Consider the following 20,342-nt stretch of genomic DNA (forward strand, 5'->3'; position numbering starts at 1 on the left):
AAGTAGTGCTTTCCAGGGGCTGGGAGTAGGGGGAAATGGGTAATTGTTCAACGGGTATAAAGTCACATTTATACTAGATGAGTAAATTCCAGAGACCTTCTGTGCATTTTATCTGTAGCTAACAATACAGTTTTGTGCACATAAAAATTGTTACGAGGGGAATACTTTGTGCTAAGTATCCTTACCACACACACATTAAAAAAGCAAGGGTACATGAGAGGTCTTTAGAGGTGATGGATGTGTTTATTATCTTGATTGTGGTGATGGCATCACAGGTGTATGCAAATTTTCAAATTCATCAAAATGTATGCATTAAATATGTGTACTTTATTGTATACTTTACCTCAGAAAAATGGGGGAAAGGAAGATGCTACCAAGGAATATAGAATAAAGACAAGGAAGAGAAAATGATGAAATAGTTTATAGAAACTGGAGTAATAGTAATGGACAAGTGGCCAGGAGTTCCCATCCTGGCTCGGCAGAAACGAATCTGACTAGGATCCATGGGCACGGAGGTTGGAACCTGGGTCTTGCTCAGTGGGTTAAGGATCAGGTGTTGCTGTGAGCTGTCGTATAAGTTGCAGATGCGGCTCAGATCTGGCCTTGCTGTGGCTCTGGTTTAGGCCAGTGGCTACAGCTCTGATTCAACCCCTAGCCTTGGAATCTCCCTGTGCCACTAGTGTGGCCCTAAAAGACAAAAAGACAAGTGGCCAAACTGTGGGAGGGAAGCATTACAAACATTACAGAGTAGTGTGTGAATGTTCAGACTTCATGTGATTTTTCCTTTAAAATTTTATTTTAGGTATTAATTTATTTAAAAATAAAAATACATTATCACATCAAGAAGATTTCTATATGAGGCACAATGCAGCAAGTAAATACAAAACAAAAGTGATTAATTTATCACCCTTTGAAAGTAAAGGTAAAAAATTATATATAAAAACATAGTACATAATTATTATAATAATTCTTGTGGCATGGTTTTTCATTTTACCCTTTTTGCATCTTTTGATTCAGAAACAGGTAAGCCTTGCAAGCTGAGAAATGAAATTACTTTATCATTTTTACTGGCAGTATAATATCTCATTGTACAGAATTCTTTGTTCATTCATTCTTCTATTAAAGGTTACTGGCTTTTTACTTAATGTGTCCATCAATATATATTCTTACATCTTGATGTTTTTATCTCTTTGGGATAGTATCTCAGGATTGATATTGTAAAATCACGTATGAATTTTTAATGTTAAAAGATACTTCAAGGTTGTTTTCCTAAAATTAACATTTTACCAGCAATTTGAGGAAAATATAATTTTTTCTGCATAACTATGTAGCCATACAAATTGGTGAATTTTTTATTTTCTTTTTTCATTTATGCCCATCTTAGTGTTATTAAATCATATCTCAATCTTAGTTTAATTTTTTCCACATTTATTAATAAATAGTGTTATTTTATTGCATAACTACCCAAAAACTATTTACCTTAAAGCATAACTATATATATAGTTCATGATTTGGGAGTTAGCAATGTTTGGGCTGGGCTGACTTACATATCTTTGGTCAGCTTGTGGTTAGTGGCTTCACTCACATGTCTACCAGTTGGCTCTCTGTATATGGGTCAATAGAGGTATGTAGTTGGGGTCTATCAGGAGATAGAGACCTCACTAGTTGCTTGAAAAGAATGCAAGAATGAAAAAATTAGTTAAGTATAAAACTGTTAGTGAAGTAACCCAAAGTGTAAAAATAATTCTAAGGTGACATGGAGAAAGTTTCAGAAGTTTCCACCCTTAGGGCTGAAGGAGACCACTGAATAGAGGATGTTGCTTGGCTGGTGCTGGTGTCTCTGATCTTTAAGGGAGGATCTCAGATGTACTTCTGAAGAGAAGTCACTGCTAGTGTCTCTGGTGGTGAGAGTTTGATAAAACGGGGCCTGCAAGTATTGAAAAGAATACAAACCATTTGGAAGAACAGACCTCCATCCTGACCGTGGGCCCTGCAGTAGCTTATGAACTGATTCCAGCCCTTCTTGGCCATGGCCTAGACGCACGTGCAGAACACCTACCAGGGCCGTCACCACAGACAAGAGAGCTGCGGAAGTCCAGGTTTCCAGAGACATTCGAGCACTCCATTGGAGCAAAACCTAAGATTTCAGACACACTGACGTGGATAAGAGGAACAGTTTGACTTTGCCCACATTATTCTTTTTCCAAGGTGGTAATGGGAGGGGGATGGGAGGTGGGGAAGAGAACCGGCCAATGAGCACCAGGCTTCCTCAGCTGTCCAGGACACTGCCAAAGAGGCTCATTCCTCTTCTGCAGCATCTAGAGTACTAGATGGTGGGATGAGAAAAAAGTCAGGAGAGAGGCAGATAAGGTTTTTGGAGAGCATTAAAGAGATTCAGTTCCTGCCGACTGTGTTGTGAACTCCATCAGAAAGCACCCCCCCTCCCCCCCGCCCCGTGAACTACTGGGAAAGCTTCCCCTGCGGATCCCACAGCTGGCCTGTGACACCGCTAGTGACAAGCAGGCCTCACTCACACGTCCCATCACTCTGCAGCCAGCTCCCTGTGGATGCCCCTGAGGGTGACGGCCAGAGCAAGCTTTGTGGGACAGCTAGGGAGCACTTTCGGAAAGAGGCCAGAGTCTGTGGACCAGGGAGAAGGCACAAACTTGAGCTATAGTACTGCCTTAGGGACGCCAACCTAATTCCTGTCTCTATAACGTTTGCCTGTACTGGCCGTTTCATAGACATGGAATCTTATAATATGAGGCTTTTGGTGACATTTACTTAGCTTTGATCGCTAAACTTTTCTTCTAAATATATATCTTTACTATTTTAATTAAATTCATGATCTCAAAAATTAATTTTCAGTATTTTACTTAATTTTATTGTTATTGGCAACTAACTTGCTGTATGACTATTAAAAATTGTTATAAATGTGATCCATTTCACAGCTGACATATTTTCTAAATGTTTCTAGACAAACCTCATGTGTTCTTGGCACCCCTTATGACTGAACATCCAAAAGCACTACATAGAGCATCTAGAGTTCATAAAACCATCCACTTTCCTTCACTGAATAAAGAACATTCAGGTAATTTTTAATATTCTTAGTGTACAATGTGATGTTTTTAACAAATAAAGATTTAATTATCCGGAAATACCCAGATAATTGTACTAGCCTTAGTCCTATAACCAGTTTAGCAAAACATAAGTAAAGGTAAATGCTGAATTAAGCTCTAACATATATGCTTGCTCAGTGGATGAGTAGTGTCTCCATGGCTCTTCCTTCCCCCACCATTAAATTGGAACTACGTTTTTTTTCCTCAACCTTGCTTTTTTGGAACACTGCAAGAAATGCAGATGACTGAGATAAACCTATCTTATCATCCTCCCCTTATATTTACATATTCCTTTTTTGTCCAGTCCCAGGCAGCGTCAGTAGAAAGACTCATCATGAGGGTGAGTGTGAAAGAAAATACATGTTACGTTCATTCTCTTCCTTTCCCTTCAGTACCGTCTCCCAACCATCTAACCCACTAATAGCTGAGAACTAATTTACAGACCCCATTTCTTATCCATTGCTCCTGTGATGTTATGTAATAATGCCTTATCTCTCTGCAAGGTGGCAATTAAACACATTAACATAAATTTTTTCTGCTGACTTTGAGAAAGTACTGTCTACATGCTCCCCAGTCTGCTTTTATTTTAATGTATTTTTCTCCAAGTGAACATATTGAAACTATTTTCATTATTACATAGTTTGTTTTTAACAGTGCTCAAAATATGTATCTTTTATTTTTATGGCCACACCCATGGCATATGTAAGTTCCCAGTCTAGGGTTCAAATCAGAGCTACAGCTGCAGGCCTACACCATCGCCACAGCAATACTGGATCCAAGTCACATCTGTGACTGATTCTCACACAGCTCGCAGCAGCGGTGAATCCCCAACCTACTGAGCAAGGCCAGGGATTGAACCTGCATCCTCATGGATACTATGTTGGATTCGTAAACTGCTGAGCCACAACAGGAACTCCAAAAGATACGTATTTTTAAAAGAGTATTCCTTTGGCTTCTCTCCTTCCATTCTGGCACTAGATTTTTTTCACTGTAGGAATACAAACTGTTTCATATAGAGATAAAAACTTTAAGAATTTATTCATTTGAAGGCTTAAGTATTTTTTGCTGACCTACTATTTAAAAAGCTCTTTCTCTAACATTTTTACATACAATTTTTCTATTATTTATTTTTCTTGATTTACACTCTTACTGCTTATGTTTATAAATATCAAATACCTGGCAAGGAAAAATCAGAGAGAAAATAGTTGTGTTAGTAAAGCTCCTTTATCTAAATTATTGGAGGGAAAAAAAGAAGCTGTACTTTAGAGGTGGATTAGTAAGATTTATTTTAACTTTTTAAAAGTTGAAATGAGCTCATTTCTAGAATAATTTAATAACATTTTTGTTGTTTTAGGGCATCAAAAAAATTCTACCTTAAACCAAAAAACAAGGCAAACTTGAAGATGGTCTGTCTGCTGTGATCACTACAGCTAGAAAAACTAGCTATAAAGGTAAAAGAGTCCATGCCATACAAAAATATATGAAATAAAACCTTACATTATGTCTCCAATGACTCTATGTACCAGTCAACTCAAATCTACGGGCGTTGTCCCCCAGGCAACCAATTAGGAATCAAATCTACATATGTACAGGTTTGTGTATGTATTCCAAATATATGTATTTACACTATGTGTGTGTGTGTGTGTGTGTGTAGATATATCACTTATATGTAGAGTCTGAAATTAAGTATATATATACAAAACAGAAGCAGACTGTGTGTATATATATTTATACACACACACACATATATATGTGCAAAAAATATATGTTCTGTATGATAATAGGATCATATGCATTGATCCTCCTCACCTCTGATCCAGGTAAATTGATATGGATTTCTTTTATTTCTTACATCTTTAAGTTGCTGCATGACATTCTATGATATGAATGTGTTAAAACTTACTTAACCATTCCTCTCTTGAAAGACATTTCCATTTCTTTCATTGAAGTATAGTATGTGTACAATATCGTGTTAGTTTCATGTGTACAACATAGTCAATCAGTATTTTTGCAGATTATACTACATTATAGGTTATTACAAGATAATGAGTATAATTCTCTGTGTTATACAGTACATACTTGCTGCTGATCTATTATATATATAAAAATTTGTATCTGTTAACCCCACAGCTCTAATTTTTCCCTACCTCCTTCCTTTTGCTAACCACAAGTTTGTTTTCTATATCTGTGAGTCTGCTTCTGTTTTGTATATATATACTTATTTATATTATATTTCAGACTCTACATATAAGTGATGTCATACACCATGTTTTTCCCACCTTATTTCACTAAGCATAATATTTTCTAAGTTCATCCATGTTGCTGCAAATGGCAGTATTCTTTTTATGGCTGAGTAATATTCCATTGTATATATACACCCCACATCTACTTAATCCAGTCGTCTATTGAGGCACATGGGTTGTTTCTATGTCTTGGACATTGTAAATACTGCTGCTATGAACATTGAGGTGCATGTATATTTTTCAAATCAGTATTTTCACTTTTTTCCAAATATATACCCAGGAGAGGAATTAATGGAGCAAATAGTAGTTATATATTTAGTTTTTTGAGGAACCTCCATACTGTTCTCTATAGTGGATGCACCAATTTACATTCCCACCAACAGTGTACAGTAGTTCCATTTTCTCCACATCCTCACCAATATTTGTTATTTGTAGACTTTTTTGATAATAGCCATTCTGACAGGTGTGAGGTAATACCTCACTATTTTTTTTTTTTTTTGATTTGTTATTTCTCTAGTAAGTGGCAGTGTTGAGCATCTTCTCATGACTTTCTGTGGGCATTTTTACATTAATTCTTCCAACTCAAGAACACAGGATACCTTTCTATTTATTTGTGTTTTCTTTAATGTCTTCCATCAATGTCTTAATATTTTCAAGGTAAAAGTTTTTGGCTTAAATTTATTTGCAAGTACTATTTTTCATGCTATTGTAAAATGGATTTTAATAATTTTCTTTCAGATATTTGATTTTTAGCCTATAGAAATTCAACTATATGATATCTATATGTCGATTTGTTATTCTGCAACTTCATTGAATTCATTTGTTAGTTCTAACTTTTTTGTGGGGTCTTTTGGATTTTCTATATATAAGATAATGTCATCTTAAAACAACTACATTTTACTTCTTCCTTTCTTTTTCAGATGCCTTTTATTTCTTTATTTTTTTATTTCTCTTTCTTCTCTAATTGCTGTGGCTAGAATTTCCAGTACATTTTGAGTAGAAATAATGAAAGTGGGCATCCTTGTCTTGTTCCTGATCTCAGATGGAAAGGTTTTAACTTATTCCCTTTGAGTATGTTAGCTGTAAGCTTTCGTATATGGCCTTTATTAGCTACATTCCTTCCATACCTTGTTGAGAGCTTTTATCATGAATGGGTATTTAAATTTGTTTTTTTTTAATGTATTGAGATGATTATATGATTTTTATCCCGAGTTTTGTTAATGGGGAATAATATCACATTTATTGATTTGCTGTGTTGAATCATCCTTGCATCCCAGGGATGATCCTAGTGTATGATCCTTTTCATACTCTCTTGAATTCTATTTGCTGTTATTTTGTTAAGAATTTTTGCAGGTATGTTCATCAGGAATTGGCCTGTAAACTCTTTTTCTTATAGTGCTCTTGTCTGGCACTAGTGTCTGAGGTATAGACATGTGTAGATCTCCTGTGGAACTAAGGTCTGGATCTCTGGGGTTTGCTGCAGTGACTTGGGGGGTGGGTGGAGGAGAGGAGCCCAGCAATAGCATGGGCCCTGGAATGACAGGGTGCAGTGGTGGCTTGGGCCCAGGGAGCAGGGTGCAGTAGCAGCATGGCCTGGGGATGGTGGGCCAAAGCCCCAATTCTGGCCAAGGAGGCAGTCACAGATTAATGGCAGTATGACCCAGGTGATGACCCATTAAAGCCAGGTGGGTCCAGATGATGGATCCAGAGGATGGAGTGCAAAGAAGCAGCAGCTTGGTCTGGTAAGGAGTCAAAACCACAATCTGAGACCTGAGGTTGGGCCCAGAGCAATGGCAGCCCCTCTGATTCCATAGATTTTGAGGCGCTGTGGATTCCCAATCTTAGAGAATGAGGCATAGCAGCACCTGGGGCCCTGGGGGCATGTCTTACCACAGTGACAGTGGGGAGGACGCCAAGCAGCCCCATAAACTTGGGATTAGCATTGGTGTACACGGTGGAGTTCTCCATGGCAGTGAGGCTGGCTGGGGTTCTCCTGTCCTTTTCCCACTGGATAAAATCTCTCAGAGGGGATCCCTCTCAGGTGCCCTGGCTAGAGGATGGGGAAACTCAGGTAAAATGTTTCCTATGCTTTTCTCTGCAGCCATCCTCGTATTTTGAGCTTCTTCAGATTTGTGCTGCTTTTTCTTTGTAGTACAGAGCTCTCCTACAGCTATTTTCATTGGCTTGCAGTTGTTCATTTATTTAGTTGTTTTTGTGTGGGAGACAAGCATTGGGACCCTACCCCCACCCCAGTCCTACATCTCTATCTTGCCTACATCTCCTCTATTATTATTTATTCAAAGAAATTATGCACGTTTTTGGTCCTTTACTTTTTTTTTTTTCTTTTTGTATTTTGTCCTTTTAGGGCTGCACTCATGGCATATGGAGGTTCCCAGGCTAGGGGTCTAATTGGAGCTGTTGTTGCCAGCCATAGCCACAGCCACAGCCACAGCAACTCCAGATCCGAGCCGCATCTGCAACCTACACCACAGTTCACGGCAATGCTGGATCCTTAACCCACTGAGCAAGGGCAGGGATCGAACCTGCAACCCCATGGTTCCTAGTCGGATTTGTTTCCACTGAGCCACGATGGGAACTCGGCTCCTTCAGTTTTTTAAGCATAATAATATATCTTGTAAATCCATATCAGCACATCCAAATCAACCTAATTCTTTTTAAGTCTTTTATATTTGATACACCATGGTTTACTTACCTAGGCCACAGATGAATGGCACTTTGGTTTCCTCCAGTTTTCTCTCTTTAACAATGTTGCAACAAACATCACCAGAGTCAGTAGATATTTTATAGTCCAGGCTGGATTCCAACAACTCAGAAATGAGTCTTCCACCTGAAAGGAATTTCCACCTTTCTTCCCTGACACCGATTTCTTTTGATTCCTTTCTTTTGCAGCTCAGAAATTGTCTTCTCATTTAAAACTGATTTTTTTTTTTGAGGAACATAGATATATTAAGCATATACACTTTATGTATTCCAAAAAACAATATTCTAGTGAACCTGAACTTTTTTAATTCCTTTATTAATGCTTCTCAAAGTGTGGCCTCCTAATTAATACCCAGGACTAGCAACCTGGGCATTAACTAGGAACTTATTAGACACAAAAATTCTTAGACCCCACCCCAGATCTACTAAAATAGAAGTTGTGGGGTTCAGATCCACTAATTGGTTTTAACAAGTTTTCTGGGTATTCTGATGCAGGCTAAAATTGGAGAACCATTTCTATAGAAACATAGGTAGTTCAATTTATGTATTCCTTTTCCATTTATATTGTTAGCATTATTCATATATAGTAATCTGTTTTTTATGGTATCACATATAATAAAAATTATATCAACTATAATAAAATTAAATAGAACCACTTTTAATCACACAATAATTTTCCTTTAAAGTGCTAAATACTGCTGCCCAAAAATCTCTACTCTACTCATACATTTGAGAATAAATTAATTCTGGACAAAATAAATAACACGAGCAAATTTGTGGAGACAGCAATGAAATTGCGAGACTGGAAGCCTTATGAAAATAACACTGCCTAGACTGAATGGTGCTTATTGAGCAATAGTAGGAGAGACCCTGAATAAACAGGGTAGGCCCAGATCATGGAGGGCCTTGATTGGCAGCAGGTGAGTTTTGAGTGTTTGAATGGCTTTTCCCTTTTTCTAATTTTGAAAAAGTTACAGTTGTCTTTTAAATTACAAGTGATGAAAATATTCATCGAATTCGAAATAGTAAAGTTTGAACACCATACAACCAATTTCAAAAAGGAAAGGAAGTACACATAAGCGTACCATGACAACACCCTAGTTGATGCATGTTGGTGCGTATCCAACATAGTGATATGAATTTTACAGACATGGGCATTCCCACCATGGCTCAGTAGCAACGAACCCAACTAGCAACAAGTTGTCGTTTAAATTACAAGTGATGAAAATATTCTGAAATTTATTTAAAATGATAATGAAGACATTATTCAAAATAATTGCAATAGGGGAGGAAGGTTGAACTCAATGCCAAGTATAGCAAAGACAGCTGGAGATTTATAACCAGTGAGCAGAGTGAGGGGGTTGGTAGGTGTAAAATTACTAAGAGGAGCATCAAGGGTGAGAGATTCCTACTAAATTAACCTAACAGTATTCTTGCTATTGGCGGGCCAAGGACAGGGCCTTGTTGAAAAAAAGAGCTTAGAGGAAGTCAACCAAAGTTTGTTTAAGGAGGGAATCTTTGTCAATGTTCAGCTAAAATGAACTTTTTAGCACTGAGAGACAGATCATTGACTTTGAAAAGCAAAATCTCTAGACATTATTTTGAGAAATGCCATGCAACTAGTGTAAAATTTATTTTAATGTTGAGAAACAAACTAAGCTGAAAGTTTTAGAAATGCTTGATTGTGTGTTAAAGGCTGGATTAATTGAAAAATGCAATAACTTGGTTTATTTTCAGCACTCTTCTTTATCTTCTTTATCATCTGGAACCAATTTGAGACTCTAAAATCAAAGCCTCTGTTGCTGATGTTAAGAAAGGAGCTCTCTGTTGAAGTTTCAGCTCCTGGTCACTAATATTCCTGTACTGCCTTCTGGTGTGGTGTAAAACCAATTAAAGGAAATTTGTGCTCTGTGTGTCTTGATAATGTCATGATTTCTTAAGTGTCAATTATTTGCAAATCTATTCTTTATGATACTATACAAAGAAAAGTCATCTCCATACATTTCTTATAGTTTCAGATGGAAGAACTGAATTTTAAAAAAGATACTGCTTTAGTTTTTTTCATATTAAACCTGGAAATTCATCGAAGAGATCAAAACAAAATCTTTATTACTTGTATAATATTTAACCTGGTGAGACTATACATCATACCACTAGCTCTAGCTTAACCATAAAAGATATTATTTATAAATTCAAAGAAGTCATTAATATTCTTTGTGGGAATGTTACTAATGAATACCAAGTCTAACTGGAACTAGTGTTAAAGGAACTCTGAAAAGAATAAGAGGAAAAAATTTGTAAATATTGATTTAGTAGTTCAGTATCTTTACTGACACTTTGTTTTATCTTCTGGCCCTGAGATGGATGGATTTTCATTACTGTTATTATCTAATCATGTGCCTCTTTTAATGTGAAGATTTTTTTGGATATTTTTATTCTAAATATTCTAAATATTTTATTTAGATTCTACTATTTCTAATTATTAACAAATATTTTGGGGGAGTTCCCTTCATGGCTCAGCGGTTAACAAACCCTACTAGAATTCATGAGGATGCAGGTTTGATCCCTGGCCTCGTTCAGTGGGTCAGGGATCCCGCATTGCTGTGGCTGTGCTGTAGGCCAGCAGCTGTAGCTCTGATTCTGTCCCTAAGCTGGAAGCTTCCATATGCCACAGGTGCAGCCCTAAAAAGCAAAAATAAATAAATAATTTTGTTTGTCTTTTCTAGGGCAGCATCCATGGCATATGGAGGTTCCCAGGCTAGGGGTCTAATCAGAGCTATAGCCGCCGGCCTACACCAGAGCCACAGCAACACAGGATCTGAGCCCAGTCTGCAGCCTACACCACAGCTCATGGCAATGCTGGATACCTAACCCACTTAGCGAGGCCAGGGATGGAACCCATAACCTCATGGTTCCTAGTCGGATTCTTTAACCACTGAGCCATGATGGGAACTCCCCAAAAATAAATAAATATTTTGGTTCCTTATCTGTTTGAAAACTCAAATGAAATAAAACTATATAATACTTATTGTATTTAATTAGATTTTTTCCCCAGAATCTAAAAGTATTGCAACATTTCAAAACGTACTTATATTGATAGGCTACAGATTTAGTGAAAAAAAATGTTGATAGATATTTAAATTTCTACATTTAAGATATTAATCTTTCAGGAGTTCCCGTCGTGGTGCAGTGGTTAACAAATCCAACTAGGAACCATGAGGTTGCCGGTTCGGTCCCTGCCCTTGCTCAGTGGGTTAACGATCTGGCGTTGCCGTGAGCTGTGGTGTAGGTTGCAGACGCGGCTCGGATCCCGCGTTGCTGTGGCTCTGGCGTAGGCCGGCGGCTACAGCTCCGATTCGACCCCTAGCCTGAGAACCTCCATATGCCGCGGGAGCGGCCCAAGAAACAGCAAAAAGACCAAAAATATATATATATATATTAATCTTTCACATATAGGCACTCAGTATATAATATCCAGTCACTGTGGATCCCAGAGATAGGTTCAGAGTGGTTTCTTTGTCATATCCTTGTGCTTCTCGGAGATACACATTTATAAATTTTACACACAGATATAAAAGTTTAAAACCGAATATATGTATACTCCATCAGCATAGTAATTTGTTCTGAGAAGTGTGAGCCTGAAGGTGAGGTATAGGGAAATGATAACATTTTATCCCTCTTTATCTACCTTCAATTTATAGAATATATTTCTTTAAACAACCCTAAATTTTAGAGCATAACTTGTAATAAATCATATACAACATACAATTCTGTTCCATGTAGAATTTACAACTCGATATTTCAAAGATGATCATTTGGCCTCTACTTAAGTATATCTTTCTTGGTTATAGGAAATCTCTCACTGTCAGAAATGGTTCTTCACATTGAGTCAAATTCTACCTTCATATAAGCTATTCCTATTGGTGGAGCTAGAATGAAACAAAAAATATTTTAATGGAGATTAAATGAGATAATAAAAGTAGAATTCTGAGTCAATGCCTGGCACCAAAGATTTTACCCAATTATTATCATCAGAACCATTGAAGATGCTTTATAAGCTTTTCTTAATTAAGAATAATCTTTGAATATGAACAATATTGATTGAAAAATCAAATTATACTGGTAGCTGTGAGATTTAAGACAAAAATAATGTTTATAAGCACTAAACTCTAGTCAATAAATTTGTTTCTTGCAAAAGTATAGGCTAACAATTCTGAATACACTTTACATGTGTACTGGGGTTGGACAAATAAATATAGGGATAATGGAGAGTAGGAGCCAGGTTTCTCACTGTTATAGAGAGAAGTTATAGATGAGCAAGATGGAAAGCCTAGAATAAACCCCATGGTAATGGGGATAGAGGAAGTCTTCAAACTATTTTTATAACTTGTATGTAAATCTAGAATTATTTTCAAATAAAAACATTTTTCAGTAATCAACCAGGGAGTTACTTGTATAGTGAAATGAGAATATGAACAAGAAACACTAAAACTAAGATTTAGGCAGAAGAACAGGTTTTGTTTGTAAGGGTTCTTTTCCCCATTTACTCATTCAATTAAAACTTAGTAAACCAATCAAGCATCATGACATCAACTCAGAATCTAGTGAAGGAAACAAATGTTAAATGAATATGTATGGAAAGTTGAATTATATATATACAGTATCTGTGAATATATATATATAGTGTACATATCTATATATAAAACGTTTTAAATATACGTATATACTTTTTTTACCTTCTTTTCCACTATAGTTTATTCCAAGGTATAGAATATAGTTCTCTGTGTTATAGAGTAGGACCTTGTTGTTTATCTATTTTATATATGGTAGTTTGTATCTACTAATTTCAGCCTCCTAATTTGTTCTCCCCTCCCCCATTACCACTTTGGTATCCATTAGTTTGTTTTCCTTGTCGGTGAGTCTGTTTCTGTTTGTAAATAAGTTCATACGCATCATTTTTTAGATTCACAGGTAAGTGATGTCATGATATTTAGCTTTCTCTGTCTGACTTACCTCACTTAGTATGATGATCTCTGAGGTCCATCCATATTGCTGCAAGTGGAATTATTTCATTCTTTTCTATGGCTGAGTAGAATTCCCTTCCAATTTAGATACCTTTTATTTTTCTTATTTGATTGCTTGGCTAGGAGAGAAGTGGTGAGAGTGGGCCTCCTTATCTTGTTCCACATTTTAGCGGGAAGGCTTTCAGCTTCTCGCCTTTGAGTATTATGTTGACTCTGGGTTTGTCGCACATAGCTTTTGTTATGTTGATAGGTTCCCTCTGTACCCACTGTGGTAAGAGTTTTTATCATGAATGGATATTGAATTTTATCAAATGCTTTTACGGCATCTATGAGATGATCTTGTGGTTTTTGTCTTTTATTGATGTGGTATATCACATTGATTGATTTCTGTATTTTGTCCTTATGAACTTGGGTTGAATCCCACTTTGTAGAGGAGATCTTATAATATTTCTCTTAGGATAGGTTTAGTATTGCTGCATTCTTTTACTTTTTGCTTATCTGAGAAATTTTTTCTCACTCCTTCTACTCTAAATGATAATCTCATTGGGCAGAATATGTAGGTTACAGGTTTTTCCCTCTTAAGACTTTCAATATGTCTTGCCACTCTGCAGTGTTTCTGTAGAGAAATCAACTAATGGCCTCACAGGGTTTCCCTGGTAACTAACCCTTTGTTTTTCTCTTGCTGCCTTTAGAATCCTCTCTTTATCATTAACTTTTGCCATTATATTTATAATGTCTTGGTGTAGGTGTGTTTGGAATCATCTTATTTGAGACCCTCTGTGCTTCTATACCTGGATATGTTTCCTTCTTTATGTTTGAGAGTTTTTCAGCCATAGTTTTTCCAAATACATTTTTGAATGCCTTTTCCCTTTATTCTCTGGGATCCCTATTATGTGCAGATTGGCTCGTTCTATATTATCCCATAGGTCTTGTATATTTTTTATTTGCCTTTCTTTCTGCTGTTCTGATTGGGTGATTTCCATTATTCTATATTCTTGATCACTTATTTGTTTTTCTGCATTATTTAGTTTGCTATTTTTTGCCTTTAGCTCAGTGTTTGTCTTGGCAAATGAGTTTTGTAGTTTTAGTTGGCTTCTCTTTTTAGTTTCTAGTCCCTAGTTACAGTGACCTGCATTTCTATCAGTAGCCTTTCTTAATTCCTTCAGGATTTTTTTTAACTCTTTTTTGAACTCAGGGTCTGGTAGAGTGGAAAGGTCTGTTTCATTTTTTGTTCCTTCAGGAAATTTCTCTTGTTCTTTTAATGGTTCTGTTTTGGCTTTCATAATTTAATCACTAAATTATGTTGGCTTTTATAATTTAATCATTATACTGCAAGATTATGTTTCCTATCTCCCAAAGTGTGTGGAATGTATCAAATTTGCCTCAGGGGAAGGATAAAGTAATTGATATTAAAAGCCTAAGATACAGCTTAATAACCAATGACTATAAGAATCAAATAGAATAGTAACAGCGGAAGTGCTCTGAAGATATGAGGTATGTAAAAAGCAAAATAAATAAGGCTATTCAAATAGAAATATGAAAACAAAATTGAATTTAATGACTGGCTGGTAAGGGAAGGATGAACCAGACAGGTGTGGCTTCAGAGATTTGTCCAACATGGAAATTGAAGGGATTAAATTTAGTGAAAAAAGGGAGGAATAAGACTGAATAGGGCAAGTTCATGTCATGAGTTGGCTAAAGAGGTAGGTTTTAAAATTGTCTTTGCAGTTAGTTACCTTTAGAGTTCACATCACCAGTATGGAGAAACCTGGTTTCAAGTAGCTCTAAGATGGAGGGCTATAAAGTTTTCAAAGGGCCTTGGATTGTGCTTATGTATACTTGCTCAAAAATTAGCAAAATTTTACCTTAACAGGTTTCATTATAGTCTTGGTTAAGGACAAGAAATGAAGTTGGGAATTCCCAGAGGTAAGTTCCATTGCTAAGATGACTGAAGGGGTAAGAATGGTTCTAAGTGATAATTAACACTTGTTAAAATCTTACAAATTTACATTGTCTTTCAGGAGTGACATCAGCAAGACGGTGGACTAGGAAGCCTCAGGTCCTTGTTCCCTAGTGAAAAAAAAAAAAAAAAACCTAATAAAAAACTATAGGGTGACTAAAGTAATGTTTTATGACCTCTGGAAACTACTCAGATCTATCACAACCAAGCAAATACCCAATCATGAAAAGTCTACAGTCAAAATCGTAGGAAAGTTCATGGCATTTTTACTTGCTATTGTTTCATCTCCTCCACAGCATTGCACAGCCCAGTTGGGAGTAAACAGCACAATTCCCAGGTTCCATCCTCAGGCCAGAAGGAGTAGAGTACAATACATATGCAATATTCTAACCTGTCTAGGAGCCCATAAAGGGACTGAATTTTGTCTTGCCTGACTCATAGATCACGTTTGTTTGTCTGTTTGATTGTTTGTTTCTTTGTTTTTTCCCAAATGCAGCCACAGCATGCAGAAGTTCCAGGGCCAGGGAACAGACCCTGGCCACAGCTATGATCTGAGCCACAGCAATGACAATGCCATATCCTTGACCTGCTACACCACCAGAGAACTCCAGAGATCATAGTTTTGATCTCAGGCTGGCAAACACTCTGGAAGGCACCATGGCACAAGGAAACTGCAGGAGAGATGTACACCTGTGTGCAGCTGGGATCAAGAGCTTATGGGCAAGGAAATACAGTTAAACATTCAAAGCCCTGAAAAGCTGGGATGAGACTCTTTAGGAAATTCAAACTTTCAAGTAGCCACATATTTGAGGGAAATCAGGAGGTGAAAAAAAGTATACACAAAGGCCCAAGAAGAATGCATTTCTAGAAAAAAAAAAATCTGAGACTACCTTAAGCTTTTATTCTGTGCTAGTCCTAAGGCCCAAGAGCCTGCTAATTAGTGAGGCTCTTCCACATCAGCCTGTAAAGACTGGGAGATCTTTTTTCAAATCGCCAGTTTTCAACAGAACATCACGAGACATACAGAGCAAAGAAAAGAATGGTCTTTTAAAAAGAACAAAACCCCTAGAAACTCTCTGATAAAACACAAGCATCAGCTTTACCAGAAGATTTTAAAATTTGCTCAAAGAGCAAATGTACAGCATGGCCAAAGAACTAAAGTAAATCAGGAAAATTATATATAAACAAAGTGAGAATATCAACAAAGAGATGGAAATTATTAAAAAAAAAAAAAAGAGTATTTGGGTAAGGTAGAGGAGTAGAAAGTATCAGAAGCAGATCTCTCCTTCTGGACAAAATTGTATTGGCCTATCTGTTTGATGTAACAACTTTGGAAAGCAGGAGTCTATTTGAAAGCTTGCAGTTTCCAAGGGAAGGCTTGGATAGTAAGTTGCAATTAGTTTCTGTCAACTTAAGCATTAAGCATGGCAGCAGGTACCCAGTCACCAGCCCTAGCCCAGTGACAGCCCCAGTATATGTACTCTGGGAGCACTCTGTGCACAGCTTGTGGGGGCCAGAGTGGGCAGTAGGAACTTGTCCTCTGTTGGGCCCCTGTGCTCTGATCACTGATGGCTGATTCTGATCACTGAAGTGAAAACCTTAAGGTTACAACTCAGACTGATCCTCAACACAGAGATAGCCATGACAGTCAGTCAGTCAATCAGTAAACCAAATAAGCAGACAAAAAGTTCAAAGCAAACTCTGGGTAAGAGGGAGAATTTTCAGAGGTAGGATATTCAAGTGTCCAGTTTTGCACACACAAAAAAATCACAAGGCTTACAACGAAACAGAAATGTATGGCCAATTCAAAGGAAAAAGACAAACTGTACCCAAGAAGAACTAGATAGCAGACTTAATAGCCAAAGACTAAAGCGACTGTTTTAAAGATGCTCAAACAGCTAAAAGAAGTAGTGACTGTCAGGAAAACAATGTGTGAACAAAATGGAAATATCTATAGATAGAAAAGATTTTAAAATAGGAAAAAGGAATGTTTGAGTTGAAAAAATTCAGTGACTGAAATGTAAAAACTTACTAGAGGAATTCAAAAGCAGATTTGGTGTAACAAAAGAAAAAAAATCAGTGGACTTGATGATAGGAAAATTGAAATTATTGGATTTGAGGAATAGAAGGAAAAAGCAAATGAGCCTAAGGGACAAGTGTAACACCATTGAAGAGATAAAAATAGGAATTATAGGATTCCCAGAAGGAAGAGAGAATGCAAAAGAGGAGACCATCTGAAGAGGTAATGGTTGAAAGCTTCCCAAATTTGATGAAAGACATGAATTTACATCCAAGAGGATCAACAAATTGCAAGTAAGATGAATTTAAATAAACCTACACTGAGATACATTTAATAAAACTGTTGAAATTCAAAAAGAAAATCTTAAAATCAGCAAGAGAGAAACCACTCATCATATACAAGGAATCCTCAATAATATCAGCATATTTTTTAATTGGAACCTTGAAAACTAGAAAGCGGTGAGCTGATATATTCAAAGGACTGAAATAAACAAAATGTCATCCAACAGTCTTATAGCAGGTTAACTTGTCCTTCAAAAGTGAGGAAGAAATTAAGACATTCTCAAATAAGCAAAAGCTGAGGAATTTTGTGACTACTTGTGACTACTAGGCCAGCTCTGCAAGAAATGCTAAGGGTAATCCTTTTAGGTTACAGTGAAAAGATACTAAACTATAACCTGAAGCCATATGAAAAAATAAACGTCTTAGTAAAGATAACTGAATTGTCATTTATAAAAGTGAATAGGAATGTAACTTTGGTTTGTAACTTTACCTCTTGCTTTTTTGTTTTAATCTGGGAGAGGAAATACATATCCAGGTCCAAAAAGCACAAAGAGTCCCAAAAAAAGATGAAACCAAAGAAGTCTATATCAAGACACAGTATAATTAAAATGGCAAAAATTAAAGAGACAATCTTAAAAGGAGCAGAGTAAATCAGCTAGTTCCATCCCAAGGGAACTCCCATACAACCATATCAATTTTCAGCAGAAACTTTGCGGTCCAGAAGGAAGTGGAATGATATATTCAAAATGATGAAAGGAAAAAAATCTACAACCAAGAATACACTACCCAGCCAAGCTATCATTCAGATTTAAAGGGACGATAAAGAGCTTTACAGACAAGCAAAAGTCAAGAAAAAGTTCAGCACCACTAAACTAGCTTTACAAGAAATGTTAAAGGGATTTCTTTAAGCAGAAAAACTTAGCTAAACAACTAGAAATATAAAAATTATGAATGGAAAACCCTTATTGGTAAAGGCAAACATGCAGTAAAGGAAATAGAAAGCTAGTAGGCGTGTTAAAAGTAGTAAAACCACCTGTATCCACAATAAGTAGTTAAGGGATACACAAAACAAAAAGGTGTAAAATATAACATGAAAAACATTAAGGGGGGGTTGCTAAAAATGCAAAGTTGTTAGAATGTGTTCAAACTTAAGAGATCATCAACTTAAAATAATCACTTATATATAGGTTGTTGCTAACATCATGGTAACCACAGACAAAAAATTTATAATAGGTACACACACAAGGAGAAAGGAATCCAAACATAATACTAAAGATAGTCATCAAATCACAAGAGAAGAGAAAAAGAAGAACAAAAATGAACTACAGAAACAACCAGAAAACAACAAAATGGCAGTAAGTTCATTTCTGTAAATAATTACTTTAAATGTAAACAGAATAATACTTCAATCAAAAGACATAGCATGGCTGAATAGATTTTTAAAAGACCAACACTCATATGCTGCCTATAAGAGTCTCATTTATGAATGGATAGAGAAAACGTGTGTTTGTATAATACACATAATGGAATAGTGGAATAGTCCACATAATGGAATATTGCTCAGCCATAAAAACAAGTGTAATCTTTCCATTTGCAACAACAGGGATGGACCTAGAGGGTATTATGTTATGTGAAATATCAGAGAGAGAAAGATAAATACCATAAACCCTTTCACTTGTATTTGAAATCTAAGAAACAAATGAATAAACATAACAAAACAGAACCAGACTCATAGATACAAGCAAGAAACTGGTGGTGGACAGAGGTAGGGGTAAGGGGTTGAGTGAAATAGGTGAGAGATATTAAGATATACATACAAACTTCCAGTTATAAAATAAGTCATAGAGTTGTAATATATCACACAGGCAATAAAGCCAATAATATTGTAATAATTTTGTATGGTGATAGATGGTAACTTGATTATTGTAGTAATTTGTAATGTGTAATAACATCAAATCACTTTGTTGAAATCTGAAACTAATATGGTAAGTCAATTGTACTTCAATTTTTTTAAAAAGAGAGGAGTTCCCTTCATGGAACAGTGGAAATGAATCCGACTAGGAACCATGAGGTTGTAGGTTTGATCCCTGGCCTCACCCAGTAGGTTAAAGATCCTGCGTTGCTGTGAGCTGTGGCATAGGTCGCAGACATGGCTTGGATCTGGCATTGCTGTGGCTGTGGTGTAAACCAGCAGCTGTAGCTCTGATTAGACCCCAAGCCTGGGAACTTCCATAATGCCGGATGTGCAGCCCTAAAAAGCAAAAAATACAAAAAGGCTAACATAGCCATAAATAAATAGAAAATCTTAACAGTCATACCACCAAAAAATTGAAACAGTAATCATCAGAGTTTGCATTGTGGCACAGTGGAAGCAAATCCAACTAGGAACCATGAGGTTGCGGGTTCCATCCCTGGTCTCAGTGGGTTAAGGATCTAGCATTGCCGTGAGCTGTGGTATAGGTCGCAGGCGCGGCTCGGATCTGGCATTGCTGTGGCTGTGGCGTAGGCCAGCAACTGTAGCTCCAATTCGACCCCTATCCTGGGAACCTCCATATGCCATGGGTGCAGCCCTAAAAAGCAAAAAGCTGAAAAGGTAATCAAAAACCTCCCAACAAAGAAAAGCCCTAGAACAGATGGCATCATGAGTGAATTGTATCAAATATTTAAAGAAAACATCAATCTTAATTCAAACTCTCTTCAAAAACTGAGAGAGGAAAAACTTTCTCACTCAGAGATTCCGCATTATCCTGATACCAAAGAAAAAGACACTGCAAGAAAAGAGAAATACAAACCAATGTATACTTGTGTATATTAATGTAAAAATACTCAATGAAATACTAGAAAACTGAATTCAATAGTGTATTTAATCCATGACCAAGTGGTATTTATTAATGGAATTCAAGTTTGGTTCAACATATTAAAATTATTAAATTTACCACATTAACAGAATGAAGGAAAAAAATATTTTATCATT

At 36.5% G+C, this 20,342-nt stretch overlaps 1 protein-coding gene across 3 annotated transcripts in view; it reads left to right on the forward strand.

Moving 5' to 3' along the window:
* Positions 1–9,992, forward strand: part of CCDC7 (coiled-coil domain containing 7) — a 336,376-nt gene extending 326,384 nt beyond the window's left edge. For 2 of the 3 annotated variants that reach the window (XR_014818070.1, XR_014818072.1), the window contains 6 exons: positions 803–922; positions 2,978–3,091; positions 3,424–3,459; positions 4,474–4,570; positions 8,770–9,003; positions 9,821–9,992. Coding sequence is in view for 1 of the 3 variants with exons in the window: in XM_084980435.1 (XP_084836561.1) it covers positions 803–922; positions 2,978–3,091; positions 3,424–3,459; positions 4,474–4,520 (317 nt within the window). In the remaining 2 variants the exon portion in view is untranslated. Of the gene's footprint in view, positions 1–802; positions 923–2,977; positions 3,092–3,423; positions 3,460–4,473; positions 4,630–8,769; positions 9,004–9,820 lie in introns of those variants that run through there. The other variant, XM_084980435.1, reaches the window with a different exon arrangement.
* The last annotated feature ends 10,350 nt before the right edge of the window (positions 9,993–20,342 follow it).

The sequence above is a fragment of the Sus scrofa genome, chromosome 10 (genome assembly GCF_054392235.1).
Source record: "Sus scrofa isolate SSC_HxYL_T2T_F1_AM1 chromosome 10, Sscrofa_HxYL_maternal_Yorkshire_Landrace_v2.0, whole genome shotgun sequence".
Classification (NCBI taxonomy): domain Eukaryota; kingdom Metazoa; phylum Chordata; class Mammalia; order Artiodactyla; family Suidae; genus Sus; species Sus scrofa.